The 20957-nt window shown below is 37.0% G+C and overlaps 3 protein-coding genes across 4 annotated transcripts; all 3 read left to right on the top strand.

The window, feature by feature from the left end:
• The first annotated feature begins 104 nt into the window (after window positions 1–104).
• On the top strand, window positions 105–5816 carry lman2 (lectin, mannose-binding 2). Of its 2 annotated transcripts, none has more exons than XM_084430441.1 (8): window positions 105–391; window positions 1697–1815; window positions 2252–2369; window positions 2578–2660; window positions 3453–3614; window positions 4667–4781; window positions 4860–4979; window positions 5082–5816. In XM_084430441.1, exons 1-8 carry the CDS (start codon window positions 205–207, stop codon window positions 5240–5242), a joined length of 1065 nt encoding a protein of 354 aa, XP_084286567.1. In that variant the 5' UTR covers window positions 105–204; the 3' UTR covers window positions 5243–5816. The 2 variants fall into 2 exon arrangements, with proteins under 2 accessions (XP_084286567.1, XP_084286568.1); XM_084430442.1 differs by lacking the exon at window positions 2578–2660 and adding an exon at window positions 2700–2779 and having other exon boundaries at window positions 135–391.
• A 2368-nt stretch (window positions 5817–8184) lies between these two features.
• Window positions 8185–11747, top strand: tmed9 (transmembrane p24 trafficking protein 9). The gene is made up of 5 exons (XM_084431275.1): window positions 8185–8422; window positions 8880–8980; window positions 9069–9194; window positions 9887–10033; window positions 10225–11747. The coding sequence occupies exons 1-5, from the start codon at window positions 8203–8205 to the stop codon at window positions 10372–10374; spliced, it is 744 nt and encodes a 247-aa protein (XP_084287401.1). The 5' UTR covers window positions 8185–8202; the 3' UTR covers window positions 10375–11747.
• A 258-nt stretch (window positions 11748–12005) lies between these two features.
• b4galt7 (xylosylprotein beta 1,4-galactosyltransferase, polypeptide 7 (galactosyltransferase I)) lies at window positions 12006–20183 on the top strand. Its single transcript, XM_084431274.1, has 6 exons — window positions 12006–12809; window positions 14488–14817; window positions 16427–16652; window positions 16759–16842; window positions 17765–17869; window positions 19236–20183. The coding sequence occupies exons 1-6, from the start codon at window positions 12757–12759 to the stop codon at window positions 19389–19391; spliced, it is 954 nt and encodes a 317-aa protein (XP_084287400.1). The 5' UTR covers window positions 12006–12756; the 3' UTR covers window positions 19392–20183.
• Window positions 20184–20957: the final 774 nt, after the last annotated feature.

Below are 20957 nucleotides of genomic sequence, written 5' to 3' on the forward strand. Positions count from 1 at the left end.
ACAATTCATCTTGAATTCTGAAGTAAATGTTGCAGCTGTGTCTCAAAACCTAGTGAGCCCCCTACCTAGACTGCGCTTTTAAGCGTAAGAATGCTCGTGTCCATGATGCTCAAATACGCTGTCTAAGTAGGCAGCTCACTAGGCTTTGAAACACGGCCTGCAAGACGCAGGAAGTGAAGGCGCGGAGGAAGGAAGACGCTAAAAATGGCACGAGAAAGAAGCCCAGCTTTATGGCTTCACATTCAACCAAGTGTAACTCGTAAAATGCCGGCGTGTCACAGAATACTCTTACTTTTATGGCTACTCCACTTTTCTTCCGTAAATTCAGATATAACGGACGGGAATGCGGAGCACTTAAAGCGGGAGCACTCGCTCATTAAGCCATATCAGGGTGAGTAACGTTAGCTGTGTGTAGCCTCTGCCTGCTAGTGTTGCTGTTTGCTCTTGACGTCATTTAGCCTCATCATCACTAACGTGCTTGGAGTTTTCTGTTCACTTGCCTTGAGTAGGATTTCACCTTTTATTTTGTATTTTGCCATAGATCATGTATTTTATTGGGAGCATGTATACCACGGGGAAATAAGTAGTCTAAAGTAGAGTCTTTACAGGAACACAACTTTAGTGTAAACAAAACTAGTCAGCGCCTTTATTTGGACAGGTGAGGGTAGTTTGCATTTGTATTGCAGGTTGTAAAGGACTTCACACGCAGAGTATGCAAATTGTCAAAACGCTATTTAATTGTAAAAAATAACATTATTCTTGCTTGGCATATTGACTGTTTTGTACATGCATACATGCGTAAATATATCCAAATATTTTAAAAGTAACGTTAGAAGAAAGCAGTTTTGTTATTTCTACACTATATAAATATACACATATTCACACCTCAAGTTTGTGCAAAACTTGATGATCATGTTCTCCAAAATGGCAGAAATTTGCAGTTAAAAACTACTGTGATGTTTTCAATATTGGAGGATGCCTGTATAACTTGTAACCATACATAATGTTCATATACCAACCCAAATCTGCTTTGTACCTTAAAATGTGCTGACAACCACCATTATAATGCAAGGTTTATTTTTTTAAGTGGCCTATTCATAAAACATGCTCAATACTTGTATGTAGATGGTGCACAGAGTCATAAACAAAAACGAAACGCCATCAGAGTAACATACGTGAGGATAAAATAATGTATGAACATTAATTCAAACACAAAAATTGTACGCAAACCCCCCTAATTGTGCATTTCTGAAAACAAAGTCAGAAGTAAAATATAATCTCATGTGATGTCATGTGATATAATCTCAGGGGCTTCTAGTAATGTCCTTTTATTGTTTTTCACTGTAAATTATATGGTTATTTATAGTTTTTACTTCCAAAAACATAAATTTGACATACTATTTCACAGTAAAATTACATTACAAAAGCTCACTGTATGTGGTAACTTGCAGTACTGCAGCATTTTTATTTTTATTTTCTGTAAAAATGACAAACAAATGTTTACAGTGTGTAAATTTACAATTCTATATTTTCATTGTGGTCTCAGGCTTTTGAACCCCAGTGTATGTGATGCCTAGTTCATGTTTATCTCATAATGTTCTCATGGTTTGTAGTGTTTACACTCTTGAGAAGCGTGTGACTGACATCCAAGACACTGTGAATAAATTATATGATTATTCATTTATCTGACGATCAGGTGTCGGAACGAGTCCCTCAAGTCAGTGGGACTTTTGGGGAAGTACTTTAGTCACCAGTCAGTATGTGCGTCTAACTCCGGATGAGAGGAGCAAACAAGGGTCCATCTGGAATACAGTGGTGAGTAAAACTTCCTTGAAGAACTAAAAACAGCTGGGGTTCACAAACTTTTTTTTTTTTTGTCAGCCGAACCCTTTAGATGTAAAATATTTATTGAAGTACCCCTTGAGATTTGAATATGCCAATATTTTAACCACACATTTCTGTATGTGTTCACGGTTCTCTGACACCACTTAATGGTCACATGACATGCAAGTAAATAGATGTATCTTTTTTTTACTGGACTTGAGGTTATTATAGTTAGCTGAAACTAAAAAAAGGTTTTGTTACTTTAATTAAAATAAACATTAACTAAATATAATTTAGGATAAATATACATACTCGTGCGAAATTCCCAAACATGTGATTCCTATTTAAACGAATTGAATTTGATTTTGAAAATTCCCCAAAATACTATTATGTTAATTTTATAATGTTAATTTTCTGCCTTTTGTAGCCATGCTATTTGAAGGATTGGGAGATGCATGTGCAGTTTAAAGTTCATGGATCAGGAAAGAAGAATCTCCATGGAGATGGCTTTGCCATTTGGTACACAAAGGAGAGACTACATCCTGGTAAGTGTGAAAGCTGTGATCCTGTGAAGGAAAATGGCAGGTTCAGGTCCTGTTTTAAGCACTTTCTCTGACCATTTCCATTGCGCACTTCATGATTTTAACTGTAATGAGTTATAATGCTGTCTATATGTGTATGTAGTCCATCTGTGATCCATTTGCAAGTCTGCTCTTTCTTCCCTGCAGTTGATTGTGTCATACTTTCATTTAGGCCCAGTCTTTGGAAACCAAGACCATTTTGTAGGCCTGGCTATTTTTGTGGATACCTTCCGTAATGATCTCCAAGGAATGGATGTAAGTGAGCCGTACTCATGGGTCCTTCTTTCTCTACAGGCACCGTGTTTGGAAGTAGTGGCAATTTCCATGGGTTGGCCATTTTTATAGACACATACCCTAACGATGAGGCTCCGGATGTGAGTTGAGAGATGTAAAAATTTTATGTTTTTGTACCTTCATCTGAATGAAAGCTTTGCTTTTTCATGATCAGAAATTGACTTGAGACTAAAATGCAAAGATATCAATATCCAAACTACCAAATATGTTTTGAAGCGTTAAGAATACTGGACTTCTGGCATGTTTGGTCTGCTTCTGGTCATCTGAGGTTTTGTCCTCATCTGTAAACTGAACTTTAAGGGATAGTTTGAATACGATTATGTGCCAGCTATTTGCTTTCAGATGTTGAACTGAGAGAAACAATCTTTCGAGTAGAGAAGAATATCTTTTATTTGGACTATCCCTTCACTCTCTTTTGCTTTTGCTTTATGTTCTGAAATGATCTTTCAACAATTTTTCAAGTAAGCAATGCTTTCTTTGTTTTGCCTGCATCATGTGGTCCATGTCATTTTCTTACCCTCATCATTCATTATTTGTTGATGAAGCATTTTGTAAACAATATTCAGTGTTTATTATTTAGATTTTAGTAGTTAACAGTGACCTTTTATACATTTAGATCATTCTGTTTGATTCAGTAACAGCTGTATCAAGATACAAAGTACCATCATTTGGTTACTTTCAGTTTATTTTTGTCGTCAATATAGAAAAAAATCAATGAAATCAATTGTATTCATATTTATTTTGGTCCTCTAGCGCTCTTTTCCCTACATTTCTGCAATGGTGAGTAACGGCTCCTTGCCGTATGATCACGGGAAAGACGGCCGGTCTACTGAATTGGGAGGATGCTCTGTTGAAGTCAGAAACAAAGATCATGACACATACCTGGCTGTTAGATACTCCAAAGGCAGACTCACGGTAAGAGCTCAATAATTGTAAATAGTAATAATCAGGATGGTAACAAAAAAAAAAGTAATATTGTGAAATACTATTACAATTTAAAAGAACTGTTTTCTATTTTAATATATTATAACATGTAATTTATTCCTGTGAATTATCAGCATCATTAATCCAGTCTTCAGTGTCACATGATCATTCAGAAAACATTCTAATTTGCTGATTTGCTGCTCAAGAAACATTTCTTATTATTGTCAATGTTGAAAACAGTTGTGCTGCTTAATATTTTTTCAGTATCAATTTCTTAAACAAAAACACCCATAGTGACTTGTGAACGGTATGTCACGTTCACACCAAGGACGATAACTATAGTGATAACGATTTTTTTCCAGCTGATGAACGAAAAAAACATTGACAGCCAATCAGAATCCATCGTTTCATTCATCAGTCCATTCATTTACACGACAAGGACGTTTTTGGGGCCTGTGTTTCAAATTGCACGTTTTTGAAAATGATACCGAAATCGTCTCCGTGTAAACTACAAAAATGTGTGAAAACGGTGATGTCATGCGCATGTGTATTACATGTTCGGTCTATAGTAGTGTTTCTTTACAAAGTGACTTCGTCGAATACTGGCCTGGATTCAGCATATTACAGTGTTTTTAGTCGTTTTTATGGATCCGTGAACGAGGATCGTTTTGGCAATGTTGTCAAAATGTTTTAGTACATCGTTGACACGTAAACATACCCTAAAACGGCAGATGATATAACTGCAGTGCCCGCTTATAATAAACAAAACTATGTCTTGACGCTAATATAGTTATCTTTCTGGTTATTGCTCTTGGTGTAAACGGGTCTGTAGTGTGTATTGTTTTATTCTGGCAGTTTCATTTTGGCACTGACACAGTCATGACCATTTTTTTCATGACTTTCGTTTTCAATTCCCTGAACCTTAGAATTCATTTAGATTTGCGTGAAATTAGCAATAGCTCAGCGGAGAAGACGTTTTGAGTTAATTATAAGTCCTTTATTATATTGAATATGTATACTGCTACTGTATATTGTTTTCACAGATTATGGTAGATGTAGATGACAAGAACGATTGGAGAGAATGTATTGATATCGGGGGCGTCCGCCTCCCCACAGGATACTATTTTGGGTCTTCTGCGGCCACAGGAGATCTCTCTGGTAAGTGTTAGTTCTAAATCTCCACAGTAGTCACGATGCCTTTTGCCAGACCTCACTGGCACTGTTTCTTCTGTGCAGATAACCATGACATCATCTCTATGAAGATGTACCAGCTGATGGTAGAACATACTCCTGAGGAGGACAACCAGGACTGGACGAAGATCGAGCCCAGTGTCAGTCTCCTCAAGTCGCCGAAGGGTAACGCAGCTGATGTGTAGTTGCAGACATATTCAAATCGTTGGCAGAAGGATTTTTCATTCAATTGCTAGTCATGTTTACATGTCTTCTCCCACAAAACAGACAATATTGATGATCCAACGGGAAATTTTCGGAGCTCACCCCTCACTGGCTGGAAGGTCTTCCTACTACTTCTGTGTGCCCTGCTGGGAATTGTGGTTTGTGCAGTTGTTGGTGCTGTGGTCTTTCAGAAGCGCCAGGAGAGGAACAAGAGGTTCTACTAAACATCTGGATTTTAACGAACTCTGGAGATCGTAGGTGAAAAACATTAATGTGAATTTCGAACAGCTGTACAAATGTTGATATTGTTGAAGTGCTTGATTGGAAGGAGTAGGATTGGTGGCTTCAAATAAACCTTTCTTTATGTTGGTGTGTCTAAGTTTGGGTCTGCTTACATATAGTAGATTACACATTTCCAATGTGTTCAATGGTAGTACATCTTTATTTCTGTGTAAATGCTGTGTGTACACTACGTCTCTAAATTCTTGGTGGTTTTATTTTTTTATTATTGTTTTTAATCCTTAATCTGTTTCATCTACACATTGTTTTGTTCTGATCTGGAGTGCTAATAATGCTGTGTACAACCTGTATGATTTACTTAAAAGGGTTTTAATGGACTGCAAAAGAAATCAAACTAATGAAAATGTTCTCTTAAATTGACCAAATCAATGTAAATATTTTAGCTTATTTTCTAAAGTTTCTACCCTGGTCCCTTCTCTCTTGTTTTTTAACCTATACTGAACAAAAAAACCAAATTGTCTTTTTTTTTTGCAGAGTAAAAAGAATTCAGCCATGTGAGTTTTTGTTTCTTGCGTCCTTTTTGCTATTTTTGCGCATATGAAAGAAGTGATTGCAATGCACTGATTTACAACAGTTTCTGAGAAGTTCCCAGTAGTTTTCTGTTGGAGAGCAAATGGGCAGTGACTGTAAAATGATGCTTTATATTCTATATATTCATCTTAAACCACTCAAAATGAATTCCAGGAATTAAATGATTATTTGTCCTGACAAATATTTTAGTATAATAAAAATGTCACTAACAATGACTTTGTAGGCTACAACAACTCCGGATCGATTCAAATTCGGATCGTTTTGTCGCTGTGTCAACAGTTGAATCCCTTGAACGAAGCTCTGACACATCTGACAAAACAGTTTTAAGTGTTGATTTAGTGCAAATATGAGGATTTAATTATGTGAATCTTCTTGTAGTTTAACTACACCCTTTTGACGTCAAAAACATTGGAGCAATCTAGTGGTGTTAAAGGCACACTATGCAGTTTCCGTTTTTCTCAAACAGCGCCCCCTAGCGTCGTTGTGGAGTACTTGTATTTAACGTTACTGTCGTAAATACCACTCACGCAGAGCCGTCTCTGCATTCTTCCGACCGTGCTTTCTTCGTTTTCTTCGTCGACTCTGCCATGATTCACGTCTGAAATGCGTGCTAGTGTCTTCCATAGAGCTGGTAAGTCCCGCCCCTTCCGTAAAACCCCGCTGGACCTCTAGGTTGAAAAATCGTCAATGCAAGTGAATGGGAGAAAATAATTATTTTCTGGTCCCGTTTGAATTGTGCCATGAATGTGAACATATGTTGTCTGTGAATTTTTTATATAATCTTTCATGTTACGAGTTTGACAGTATATGGTATGATTCTTCGGCTAGCAGTTGTGGAAAAGACATAACGAGAAAGACTACATGTCGCCTATGTGATGTCACCCCATAAAGTTGACTTACCCGTGGTTTTCGCCAACCTCAACGATTTTGTCCTCTCCCTGAAAGAAGGCGGTGAAGTGCACCAAAGACACAGTCATGTTTAGCGGGATCCGTGAGCTAGTGTCCGTGTGCGATTGGTGGTGACGTTTCAAACGCGTCGAAAGTAGCGAAGAGTTGTAGTCCACAAAGTGCTCTCACACAAAGTCTAACCGTATCAAACTTCTACCCGCTAAATTGTAGCATTCTTCACACGAAAGATTATATAAAAAATTCACAGACAACATATGTTCACATTCATGGCACAATTCAAACGGGACCAGAAAATAATTATTTTCTCCCATTCACTTGCATTGACGATTTTTCAACCTAGAGGTCCAGCGGGGTTAGCGAAGGGGGCGGGACTTACCAGCTCTATAGACCCTTTTACAGCCCACGTGATCAAATGGTTGCGCGCGCATTTTGGCAACGGAAGTGGTGTTTTTCCCCACTGGCTCTAACGTGTTGGCACCTCCGAAAGTTTATCAAAACGGTTTCCCAGCATCAAAATATCTGGTTGTTGCGTTTACGGTTGCACTAATCGATATTCCACCAAGGGGCTTAAGTTTTATAGGATTCCGACAGGATCACGGCCGTTTCAGAATAGTGGCTGCAGGCGATTAAACGTGCTGATTGGAGCGAGGACATAATAAAAAATGCTCGTATCTGTTGTTTAATCCGCTCGCGTAGTTTAATCCGCACACGCTGTGGATTCTCGCCATACTTCCGTTGCCAATATGCGCGCGCATACGTCATCATTGTGTACAAACAGTAAAAGGGTCTATAGAGGCTGCTTCATAGGTTGTTGATGTGACGTTGTGACGTTGTGCTGTAAAACCAGTCGTGATTCTCGCGAGATTTGTCGGGGCGCCACCTCTCGCCCCTCCCCCCCTCACCCCACTATTTTTATATGGTTTAAAATAACCTGGAACCAAAAAAACAGGGATGTATTGTAGAAGGTTATGAGAGGTATAGCTAGAGCCTCTCCCTAATCTTACAAAGTAACAACCATCCTGACTAACACATGTTGTATGAAGACTGAATAAAACACCCCTCCTAATCCTCACATATCATCTAAAAGTGAATATGAAAAAGTCATTTCTGTAGTTCAAGAAGCTGATATAGTAATTTTATCTTTTTACTTCAAAATAAAACTATAACTTTTAGTCCACAAATCCCTCATTAACAAATAGACAGAAAAGCTTTGATATTCAACATCATACAGTGTCATAAAGATCACTTTTCCAGAGACACAAAATTAGATCATTAAACCAACTTTTTCCCGCCACGCCACCTGCTGGTCATTGAACTAAACAAATCCTTTTGAAAGATTCAAAAGATTTGGTTCACTGAGTTGAATCAAAAGCTCAACAAACTACAATGACCATGAAGAATCTCGGGATTGCACTTTCCGCTTGTGATTGGACGATGGCCGACGATGGGTTACGTGGCATTGGAGTCTCTGCGCACAGTGCGCAGGCGCAGTGTTCTCATCACCGGTAGTGTCAAGATGGTGGCAATCAGAATGCAGTTTACACTTTATTTGGTGTTGTTGTTAAATATTTACAACAGTTTTGTGTCTGCGTTGTACTTTCATATCGGCGAGACTGAAAAGAAATGTTTCATAGAAGAAATACCAGACGAAACCATGATAATAGGTAAGTAAGAGAAGCAGAATTAGCCAAGTTTGCAGTGCACGTTAATGCTTAGCCTTGTGCTAACTAGCAGGTTTGTCAGAGTTCATTCGTTGGCAACCAGCTTGACTTAACAAATTAACAAAATATAAGTTACAAAAGATCATTTATACGAATAAACATATAAGTAGACATCTACCGCCTTACTGGTTTGGGTAAGCAACATTAGTTTATACGCTTTTTTAAACATTGTAATTTATTTCTTAGGTAACAAGTTAGACGACGATGTAAATTATGAGATAAGAAATATCATGAATGCCCAAGTAACATTCTATAGGCTATTGCAATATCAAGTGAATATGATGTAACTCCTCATCAACTTGTGTTTAGTGTATTTCTGTCAGCTTGTTACTTCTAACCTGTTTAGGTACTCAACAAAGTAGTTTGTGTTTATGACTTGTGTTAATTCTCTTTTAAACAGGTAACTACCGAACGCAGCTCTATGACAAGCAGAAAGAAGAGTATTTGCCTGCAACTCAAGGACTTGGGATGTTCGTGGAAGTGAAAGATCCTGATGAGAAGGTCTGTTTGATGAAAGATTTGTGAATAATAAAAGCCCAGTTTGTTTGGTTTTCATCATGCTCATTTGCTTATCTTTTCTGGGTTTCAGGTGATCCTGTCCCGCCAGTATGGATCTGAGGGCAGGTTTATTTTCACTTCCCACACACCTGGAGAGCATCAAATCTGCTTGCACTCAAATTCCTCCAAATTTGCTCTGTTTGCTGGTGGGATGCTTGTGAGTTCATTTTGTGCATCACATCTTCTGGTTTCCTTAAAGTCGCCATGAAATTAAAGTCGACAGACAATTCCTTTTTTTTTTTTAAATGGAATATTGCAGTATTATAAATGAGTTATCTGTGCACATCTTTTTTTTTTTTATTATTCATGTGCCCTCGTAATCTTTAATCAAAACAACTTCCCCCTCCCTATTGCAACCACATCTCATCTCTTCTCTGATGAAGTGTTTACTGGCGCTGCTGTCATTCACATGAGATCACAGCAACAGCAAATCACAGCTATCCAAACAATTCCCAATGGACAAAATCAAGTCCCGCCCTACAATTTTCTTGTTTGGGAAGCCGTTTCATTCAGACGTCACATTGCGGAAGAAAAGTCTAGCGTGACCTCTGTTTCATGCCAAATTTAAAGTATATTGCTACAAGTTTCTTCCAGATAAATTGACAAAACATTATTGCAAGTAAGGATGTGTTAATCTATTAATTACAAAAAAAAATTATTTTAATATTTTGTCAAATAATGTGTGTGTATATATATATAAAATTGCTTGTATATCTTATTTACAAAATAAAATAAAGAAATAATTATATATTATATATATTAAATAATTATACGTAAAGTGTAGAACACCATCTGTTATTATTTATCTACCTATTTTTGCCTACTTTTTCTTTTGAATTCTCAATACAGCGTGTTCACTTGGACATCCAAGTTGGTGAGCATACAAACAACTATGCAGAAATCGCTGCCAAAGACAAGCTCACGGAGCTGCAGCTGAGAGTTCGACAGCTGATGGAGCAGGTGGATCAGATCCAGAAAGAGCAGAACTATCAGAGGGTAAGTGTCCTGCAGGTTTGGCAACTGAGATCTGGCTGATTCAGATCCACCGCAACAATTATTTCCACCGACGCAGATAGAACATGGTAGTGAAACGTGCAATACATGCGTAAGCACCACTTTTGCCATTGCCTTATTTTCTGTGCACAAGAATGATCTTTGCGTGAATCTTTTTTTTTTATTACTTTCAGTATCGTGAGGAACGCTTCAGACAAACCAGCGAGAGCACCAATCAGAGGGTTCTGTGGTGGTCTATCGTCCAGACGCTGATCCTGGTGGCCATTGGTTTTTGGCAAATGAGACATCTCAAGAGCTTCTTTGAGGCCAAGAAATTAGTATAGAACTGTATTTGGAAAAAAAATTTTTTTTTTTTTTTAATTGTTGATCGAGTACACACAAAATTTTGAAGATCGCCCGCTTCATGTGTGGTCAAGACTGCTGAAAACTCGACATGCTCTGTTCAGTTCCCACCCTAAATTCCCCTGGTTTATCCTGCATCGATTCGTTTTACATTGCTCGTTTCAGTGCCGCACTCCAAGTAATGTGAATCTAGTTTCTGTTCAGAAATGCATTACAGTTTGTTCTAAACTGTTTGGAGGTGATAGGCACTCAAATAGTTTACTCGATTCAACACACAAATCGCATAGTGGTTGCCCTACACATTTTTTTTTTTTTTATAGCCCCCTGAAGTTGTTAACAGTAGTTTTTGTTTCAGAAAGCCGATGAAGAAATTATCTGGGCTGTGAATGTGATGTTTTCCTAAATGTCCTTGGATTATTTACGTAAACATTTACAAGACAAAAAGAACTGCGTTTATCCTGGTGGCAGGTGTACATTTCTTCTGTTGTTTGGTTATGCAGTAATTAGGATGATATTTAAAGTTTTGCTTGGAGTGAATGTTTCTTGGTGTTTTTCTTTTTTATTCTTTATACAATTGGTTCGTTTTCTCTTCTATACCCCTCATTTTATTTTTGTTAATCATCATTGTGATCAGGATCATGTTATTATTAGGCGTTCTTCCCTTTTGATAGCTACACTTTGACTGACCTCAGTGATTTTGCATAAAAGTGTACGTGTTTAAAAGTGTGTATATATAAATAAATGGCAAAATGTAGTTATCAAAAGGTGAAATGTTTAATTGTGAGTACTTGGCACATTGAAAGAAATTATATCAAAAAGTTGTTTTATTTTATCATGAATACCTAAATCCCCATTATCCATTGTCAATTAATCTGACTGAAGTTGTGACAGATTTTAATCGACTGAGATTTCCTCAATTCCCTGTGAAATCCGTAATGCCATCTTGCACATACATTATTGTTATTTTTATTTTCCTGTTGTCACTTGCTCAGTTTAATGTAGAGATGTCACAGATTATTTTCCCCTCAAAGTGATCAGCCCAGAATACACTGTAAAAATCAAAAATATATATATTTGTGTTTGCTTTTTTAGTTACCATAGCTGGTGTCATTGTTGTATTTTCTTTAAAGAAAAAATGGCATGCCTTTTGAGTTTTTTGTTACACAGATTATTGCTCACTGAATTGCTTTGCCCTCTCATTGTAATTTTTGTTGTTGTTGTTGGTCATTTTAGTTTATAAGCAGCCACAGGGAAATGGGGTTACCTTTTTAAGTGGGGATAGGGGAGGGAAATTTTTGCTGGTGAGAAATCAACCCATAATTGCACTCAGAAATAAAGTTTCCCACTTCCCCAACATTGGCTCAGTTTTAATGTCCACGTCACGGTTGTTTGGGTAAGATTATGTTGAGGAATTAATTTACTAGTGGAGTGTTTTACTACTACTAGACACCTTCATACAGTAGCCTACATTCATCATACAGCTTTAATAGGGTGTGTAATAATACTGTATGGGGATGACGGTGACCATGCGATAGCGTAAAATAATTACTGACATTTTTTACCGGTTCATTAAAACGAACTATTCAAAAGAACCGATTCGCGGAAAAGAGTCGAACTTCACTGAGTGTGTAGTCTAATTTGTACATGTATTACATGACACGTTGCACTCAGATTTCCACTGTCTATTGGTGACCTTCGCTTTGTGCATATAACTGTAAATAAAAATAAATAAAAATATGAGTCTAATCATGTCTCTAAACTAAATGTACCTGTCAGGTCAGAACATCCTAGGAACTTTATTCCGTACACTGTTTCCAGAGGAATATTTTAAAGACGGACGATTCCAGCCAGCGTGTAATTTTTTCCCCTTTTGTCACCGTTCTCAGTTAAGTTTTTGAACGTTTATCGTCAATGACGCGCCGTGTTAAATAACGTCAAACTATATAGTATGTTAGCGGCTTGTAACACGCGTCAGACGGACGTGTCGTCCTAAAGCAATCACGCGAGCTCGTGCGCTTTTTTTGTTGTCGTACCGTTATGAGTGACATGTAACTGAACTCACGAAATGCTCTAATAAGATATAACGAGACGAGGATGAATTAGGTTTATATAGATTGAGATAGAGTGATTGGCTTCGCACCTACTATGCAAGAGAACGTTTAAACAGACAACTAGGAAGAATGTGTTTTACAGTTATAGATCATTCATGATGGAAAGAGACAAAATACACTATTATTGCAAACGAGAAATTTGATTTTAACATGTAGACGTCATAAGGCCGTATCAGTGAAGTATATGTGAAGATATTGCGATCTGCTTGTCTACTTCATGCGTGGTACAGTGTTGCACTGACAGGCACAAAGATGATGTATTCTTCACGGAGAAAACCTGTGCTGTATTTCAAAGATGATAGAAGGTAAACGCTTTAATCATAACATGCAAATCAACATGTGATCACTCTCTTTCTATTAATATATAAACTTGTTCCATTTGCTGAATTGCTGTAATTATTTGGAAATGCTGGTCTGTTGGTTTGTAAAACCCTCTGTGTGTATGAAAAGAAATGTAATCTTAGTTTGCTAGTAGTTGTTTCATGTGTTTCAAAATTTCAAGAAGTGAAAGTCAAAGGATGCAGCGTCATGGAGAGGTTCAGTGAGTATAAGTGTGAAGTTAAGTGTGAAGAGTTGTAACCCTGTAAAGCCTGACACATTAAATCATAAGTAGAAAAACGTTTATTGAACCTTCAGTCAATATATATATATTATATTTTATATATATATATCTAACATATATAATTGAATATAATAAACAAGAATATAATTGTATATTTTAGCTTTATGCATCAAATATTATACTCTAGTTTAGCCGATATAAAACATTATGCAAACTTTATATTTATTTATATATATATATATATATATATATATAGTTATAGTTATATTTATATTATATTTGCATAATGTTTTATATAGGTTAGAGTATAATATTTGATGCATAAAGCTAAAATATACAATTTGGAGCAGTTGCTAATATTTATATGGCCAGTTAGTAAGATGAAATATGATAGCTTGTAATGTAAATCAGTAAGATCTTTATAACAAGACTACTCACATAAAATTAATATAAATATCAGTAGTCACTCTATATCTCCCGGTAGTATATCTTAGTAAGAAATTTAAATTCTTAGTTTTATTGTTAAAGTTCTATCATTTCAATTGTCGGAGGCAAAACGTATAATGCAATTCAATAAAATTATGATTGAGAGGTGAACAAATCAATGTTAATCAAAAGCCTGATGGATCATATTTCATATGCATCATTTCTTTTGAAAAATGTTTGTGAATAATGAGGTAAACATAAGTTTCAGTTCAGTAAGTGTTCATTTTGAAATATTAATAACTATATAAAAGCTATTCTTATGTCTACTTCATAAAAATCAATGCAAATTTCCCAGCAATAAGACGTGTACCACAACCTGAAGGGGAATGTTTTTACAATTATACTAAAAGGCCATTTACTTGCTAAAAAGGTATGAACTATTAATCAGACGACATAAGGCATGTAGTAGATTTGATTCATAGTGTAGGTTTTTCAGCACAGGTTTTTATCATGTTGCTAATTTAGAGACCTTAAAAATGCATGTATCAAACATACAGTAGACTTTATGGGGTCAAGTCTGGTTGAGCAAGACAAGTTGCATGGTATTTATTTTCTAGGAAAACTAACCAGAAGTATTGATGACTCATCTTGCACTCATTCATTTTGTCCAATCAAATGCTCTCAAGAATGAGACTGTCCCTCCCACTAATACTGCCTGTATTTGCCTGAATTTTAATCTGCACTTTGATTTGTTGCAACACTTACTTCCTGGTTTAAAGGGAAATACGTCAGTTGCACTCGCTAAGCAATGTCATGGGTTATTTAAAGTGCTTTTAGTGTGTCTGGAACGGCATCCGCATAACCACATTATGCTGACCGTTGACTTTATGATTTGCAGGGACTGTTATTATCCTTTTATTGAATGCTTGACATGTCATATATCAGGTTTAGCTCAATTATTTGTATTTTTCACATAAATGCATTTATGCTTGCAGTTTTCTGTCGAGGAAATGCACCGTCTGGAAGCTCTTCGGGTTCTGCATGGTGTTTGTTTTGGGGTCCCTTCTTTGGGTGCAGCTGACTTGTTCAGGAGACATGAACCAGACTGTTGGATACAGCCACCTCCCTCATCAGCCCTGTCCCATAGAGAGACAGTCCTCCTCTGCTGATGACCCCTCCTGGGGCCCTCACAAAATGGCCCTCATCGTGCCATTCAGAGAGCGCTTTGAAGAGCTGCTGATATTTGTCCCTTACATGCACGCTTTCCTCAACAAAAAGAAAATACGGCATAAAATATTTATTATAAACCAAGTGGATCGTTTTCGGTGAGTGTCTTAACTTTTTGTGTTTGCTAGTGATTCTTTAAAGTGCCCCTATTGTGCTTTTTCGGATACTACCTTTCATGCAGTGTTTAAATAGCTTTGTGAATGTAAAATGTCTGCAAAGTTTCAATGATCAAAGTGCAGATAAATTAGTTATTGTCTCCCCTAAAAAAGAACTGATTCTGAACTGCTGAAACGAGTCATCAGTAGCTCCAGTCTTCCTTCATTCTTGAACGGTCTTAAGTTTGTAACATATTTGAATAATGCCAGCCTATAGTCTACATTGGTTGCCCACGAACAGCATCTACTTTGGCCCCTTAAACACTGTAGTTGTAGCTGAGGCCTGGTAGAGTTTGGTTCGTGTTGTCGACATGTCGAGAAGACGCGGTTTTCTTCGCTCGAAAGCAAATCCACTTTCCAGGCACTTCCAATGGATATGGACTCGGGCTTGAATTGATACGGTAAGACCATAGACTATTACTAAAATATTGACGTAGTGTCCGTGACGTCACCCGTAGGTTTCTGAAGAGCATTTTTGAAGCCTAAAGTGGGCGGAGCCGGCCGTCGCCATCTTGGCCTCGCATCACTTCCGGATAAGAGAAAATGGGCAAAGAGGCGGGACATGGGTGGAGCTGAGGAGCCTGACTATCTGAAACCACGCCCGCCTAGCTCGACGCGATAAGAGTTAGCTCAGGCTTGGGAGCTAATGCTATATGCTACCGACAGTACCAAGTCTGCGACCGCACAGGGCCTCGCGCTAAAGTGACAGTTGATGATGTAAGCGAATAGTTAAAAGTTCCTGTTTTTGCCCTTCAAAATATTATAGTTAAAAGACATAGCTACAAGTGAGACTGTGTATCGTGATTCTGTACTATTCTGCTAGTTGAAAATGTATTATGCAGTAACTTACAATATTACTCTGAGAGTGTGTGTGACAGTGATCTATGTGCATACATGTCAGTCACTCTTTTTTTACAGTCTATGGTCCGTCAGCGCGGCATCGCTCGTCGAGTTCGTAGAGAGCTTTATTCAGTCCATTTTTAAATTCTGATTTTGGGCCGCCTCTCAAATGGGTCGAACCATAGATATTACCTTTAAAGTTCAAGTAAATGCCATTTTTGTTTTAAAGTCCATCAAAGTGCATCCATCCATGATAAAAGTAATTGATGTGTACGGCCGTCTGCCGGTAGCCAGTTATTTTAGTCGATAAAGTTTTAAATATCGCTTCACTTCAGAAGGCCTTTATTAACCCCCCGGAGACGTGTGGAGCACTTTTATGATGGATAGATGCACTTTGATGACTTCAAAACATAAAATGGCCATTCACTGCCATTCTAAAGCTTGGAAGAGCCACGACATTTTTTAATATAACTCCGTTTGTATTCATCTGAAAGAAGCAAGTCATTTACACCTAGGATGGCTTGAGGGTGAGAAAATCATTGGGGTAATTTTTATTTTTGGGTGAACTATACCCTTAATAACCTTTAAAATAGCATAATAGGGGCACTTGAATCATTGCAGGAATAAATGTGTTATTTTTGCTGAAGGAAATATCTATTACACAAGTGTTATGGAGTAAAACTATTTAGATTTTGACTCTCATTTTTGTCAGGTTTAATCGTGCCTCTCTTATTAATGTTGGCCACATGGAAAGTGATAATGACACAGACTACATTGCAATGCATGATGTGGACTTGTTGCCCCAAAATGAGGATCTGGACTATGGATTCCCGGAGGAGGGGCCCTTCCATGTGGCCTCACCAGAGCTCCATCCCTTATATCATTATAAGACATATGTGGGAGGGATCCTGCTGCTTACCAAGAAACATTATCAGATGGTAAGAAACCTGAATACGTTTGGACATTCAGTACAGATTCCAGGACTGCAGAATTTCATTGCAAATTACAATTGCCTGTGATGTTTTTTTGTTTTTTTTCCTATAGTGCAATGGGATGTCAAATCGCTTTTGGGGATGGGGAAGAGAAGATGACGAGTTTTTCAGAAGACTAAGAACGGCTAAACTTGAGGTACAAAAGAACTGAACACTTTAAATGGTTAGTTCACCCAAAAATGAAAATGATGTCATTAATGACTCACCCTCATGTCGTTCCAAGCCCGTAAGACCTTTGTTCATCTTCGGAACACAGTTTAAGATATTTTAGATTTAGTCCGAGAGCTTTCTGTCCCTCCATTGAAAATGTATGTACGGTATACTGTCCATGTCCAGAAAAGGTAATACAGACATCATCAAAGTAGTCCAAGTGACTACAGCGGCTCAATCTTAAGTTTATAAAGCGACGAGAATACTTTTTGTACGCAAAAAAACAACAAAAATAACGACTTTATTCCACTATTCATTTCCTTCTCTCTGGGCCTCGAGTTAGTTCACGTAGTATAACTGCGTAGCGCTTCTGGGTTGTACGTCACACGCATCACACACATGACCAGCGTCGTCCAATAGTGAGCCTACGTGTGACGTACAACCCAGAAGCGCTACGCAGTTATACTACGTGAAAAGACTCGAGGCCCAGAGAGAAGGAAATTAATAGTGGAATAAAGTCGTTATTTTTGTTTGTTTTTGCACACAAAAAGTATTCTCGTCGCTTTATAAACTTAAGATTGAGCCGCTGTAGTCACTTGGACTACTTTGATGATGTCTGTATTACCTTTTCTGGACATGGACAGTATACCGTACATACATTTTCAATGGAGGGACAGAAAGCTCTCGGACTAAATCTAAAATATCTTAAACTGTGTTCCGAAGATGAGCGAAGGTCTAACGGGCTTGGAACGACATGAGGGTGAGTCATTAATGACATCATTTTCATTTTTGGGTGAACTAACCCTTTAACACTATTTATTCCTACGCACCTGCTTATAGGATTTTTAAGGAGTTTGTGCCGTTTCATTTGATAAGTTATTTAATCGTGACAATTCAAATCTCTGCAGCTTTTTAGGCCAACGGGTATTACTACAGGAACTAAAACATTTAGACACATCCATGATCCAGCCTGGAGGAAGAGAGACCAGAAGCGGATCGCTGCACAAAAGCAGGTAGAAATAATTATTTAATAAAAAAAACACCTCAGACCTCAGCGCTCGGTACCTGCTCAGAAGTAGTCTCTTAAGTCTCTAAAAAATACAGTAAAAACAGTAATACTATGAAAAATTGTTTTCTGTTTGAATATATTTTGGCAAAGCTGAATTTTCAGCATCATTACTCCAGTCTTCAGTGTCACATGATCCTTCAGAAATCATTGTAATAAGCTAATTTGATGCTCAAGAAACATTTATTATCAGTGTTGAAAAGATTTTTTTTTTTTTGGAAACTGATAATTTTTCAGAACTCTTTGATGAATAGAAAGTTCGAAAGAACAGCATTTATTTGAAATATAAATCTTTTGCAACATTATAAATGTCACTTTTGATAAATGTATTGCTTTCTTGCAAAAAAAGTTTTGAGTGGTAGCATAACTTAAATGGATAGAAATGTATTAACACTATGGTATGATTATGTATTAATCAAATCTTAAATTCCACTCACATTGCCAATATTTAAATTGGTATAAAGATGTGGATTAATTAATAAGCTGTATTCATCAAATATCTTGCATAACCATGTAAAACATTTGAACATATTTGGCTGAATGTATATTTATAATGATCTTAAACATTTCAATCTAAAGGTAAATTATTCTTTAGAAGCTATTTAGCAGACAAACATAAATTGTGGTTACAGATTTTCTTTACAAGCTAAATGTTTATTGTTGTTATTATTTTGTTTAAATGGATGAGCATAAAATACAGCCAACAAGCATCCATCTCACTTGATAATTAAATATATAAATATATTAGATCAAATTGAATATTGTTTTGAGAATTTTTGGTCACTACATAATTCCCAGGATTCAGTTTGTGTTATGTTGTAGTTTATTATTATTGTAAGGTGTGGAAAGGTACTACTAATAAAGACTAAGGCTGAATCCGAAATCGCCCCCTAATCCCTCATTCACTATTCCCTATGGTAGTCCACTAATACTGTTCACATGAAGGAGTGAATGAAAAGGAGTGAGCGAATTCAGACAGCTGTTGAGCGTACATCGGCTGTACACGCGTTATTGCGGTGCAATGTGGGATTGAATAAGTGCACTCAATAATGTCCACTATGGGTTCAGACACCACTACAAATGGCTGTCCCCTCAAATAACGCCCTATTTGATGGTACAGTTTCGCAATTTCGGAATCAGCCCAGGTATGTCGACACAACCTAACTGAAATGTACAAACATATACACTTCCAGTTTTTCTAAAATGAAACAAAGTTTGCCCAATGTTTTCTAGTTCTGATCAGTAGATCAACATTGTCATGATGCACGTTCTTGTCCAAATGTTTTGGATTCATATCTGTCTGCTTTCGGCAGGAGCAGTTTAAGGTGGACCCCGAGGGTGGCCTCACTAACCTCCGCTACAAGGTGGAGTCCAGAAAGGAAGTGACCATCAGTGGAGCTCCATGTACTGTCATCAGCATCGCTCTAGAGTGTGACTTCAGCCAGACCCCATGGTGCCAGTCCAGCTAAAGCAGGACCTGTAACGCCAGAATGATGCACATTCTGGTGGCAGGAAAGCTTTCACAGATTATTAGTGTCAGTCACTCTGTGATCGTCTAACCAAAATGACTTGAATATGTGACAGTGGGGAAAGAACTTTTCCCTTTGGATCTATTTTTATAGGACAGTGTTGTTGACTTCATCCATGATGAAGTGCTGCCTCATTTTTTTTAATCGATCTATGGACCAATGTCAGGTACTACACTGAGTTTGCATCATCAACTTTGCAAATACGAGCATCCAAATGTCAGATTTTGAATGAGTTTTATAATATTTTAGTTGTAGCGGTGGACTGTTTCTCTTAGTGCAATTGTGAGTATTTGCTCAGCCCTGTCTTGACAAAATTGTTTCTTTTTTGCTTGAATTCAAAATCATGTCTTGAAAAGGACAATATTATATATACATGAAATGGGTTTAAGGGTACTTTGATTGTATTTGCACAATATTCAGTATTTATATTTAAAAAAAACTAATGTTTCTTAATTTCAAGTCTTTTTACTTTCCCCCCATGTTTCAGAACGCATGGAATGCTGTTACAACGTACACTCACAGGATTATGTAGAGACCCAATGAACTGGAGGCATGAAGCTATATCCAAAAAACAGCTTTCGGTGCAAATGTTAATAAAATTTAGACACCACATACTTGTTTTCATTAGCAATGCCTGAACATAAACTGTGAATGAGTACTCTGTCCAGACTGAGATGCATTATTGTGCCTGTGGCAACAAACTGCTACACAACTGCACAGAACATGTTTGCCAAAAAAATAAAGAAAATACGACTCAACAATTACTTTGTCTTTTAAAAAAAAAAACAAGGTACTACACATTCACCAGCAGATCAATACTAGTTTGAGTGTGGAAAGAGAATTTGTCATTCCTGACCCCATTTATTTGTATATTCTTTAACACTCTAAAACAACATTCTATCCCTAATATCTGGACATGTTTTAAGAAAAAAGAAAATGGATTTCAAGGGAGGTTTGTGTACATGCCAGTAGTGCATCCTGTTGAGCTCCACAACGTTATACAGTTAATGACGTTTGCTGTGCAGTGTTTTCGTGAACTGTTGTTTAATTTTAGCTTCAGCAAATTAATGGCTATTGATAGTCATTTTAATGGGTTGTTAAGCTGGGTTTTGGTTTGGACACACTTAATGGAATTTGTTTATTGTTCACTTGCAAGCCTTCTAAATGTTTAAATATTTGAAGTACTAGTTAAATATACTTTTTGACCAGAGAGAGAAAAATGTGTACAAAGGAGAAGAGCTGGAGTCAAAGGAATGTGAGTATGGTGCAGCTTAAATAGGAGTTTTGATTTTGAAAATGTATTGTCACAGTATCAATTTTCCATACTTTTTTATTTTTATTTTAGTTTTTTAGTTTTAAGGACTTTAGTCCTACTCTAATATTATGTTGACATTTAAAAAAAAAAAAATAATAATCAAGTAAAAGGTCACTTAACTCTACTTGTGTCTGAATGTCAAAGATAATAATAATGAATGTCCTTCATTTTCAGTGATTAACACAATGCAG

The sequence above is a fragment of the Rutilus rutilus genome (genome assembly GCF_951802725.1).
Source record: "Rutilus rutilus genome assembly, chromosome: 14".
NCBI lineage: Eukaryota > Metazoa > Chordata > Actinopteri > Cypriniformes > Leuciscidae > Rutilus > Rutilus rutilus.

Bases quoted from the DNA above. Each gene is read 5' to 3' on its own strand.
- b4galt7 (XM_084431274.1), top strand. From the start codon at position 12,757: ATGATGTATTCTTCACGGAGAAAACCTGTGCTGTATTTCAAAGATGAT. The intron at 16,843-17,764 runs GTACAAAAGAAC...AAATCTCTGCAG, and splicing joins TAAGAACGGCTAAACTTGAG to CTTTTTAGGCCAACGGGTAT. The intron at 17,870-19,235 runs GTAGAAATAATT...TGCTTTCGGCAG, and splicing joins GGATCGCTGCACAAAAGCAG to GAGCAGTTTAAGGTGGACCC.
- tmed9 (XM_084431275.1), top strand. From the start codon at position 8,203: ATGGGTTACGTGGCATTGGAGTCTCTGCGCACAGTGCGCAGGCGCAGT. The intron at 8,981-9,068 runs GTCTGTTTGATG...TCTGGGTTTCAG, and splicing joins TGAAAGATCCTGATGAGAAG to GTGATCCTGTCCCGCCAGTA. The intron at 9,195-9,886 runs GTGAGTTCATTT...TTCTCAATACAG, and splicing joins TGTTTGCTGGTGGGATGCTT to CGTGTTCACTTGGACATCCA.
- lman2 (XM_084430441.1), top strand. From the start codon at position 205: ATGGCACGAGAAAGAAGCCCAGCTTTATGGCTTCACATTCAACCAAGT. The intron at 2,370-2,577 runs GTAAGTGTGAAA...ACTTTCATTTAG, and splicing joins AAAGGAGAGACTACATCCTG to GCCCAGTCTTTGGAAACCAA. The intron at 3,615-4,666 runs GTAAGAGCTCAA...TTGTTTTCACAG, and splicing joins ACTCCAAAGGCAGACTCACG to ATTATGGTAGATGTAGATGA.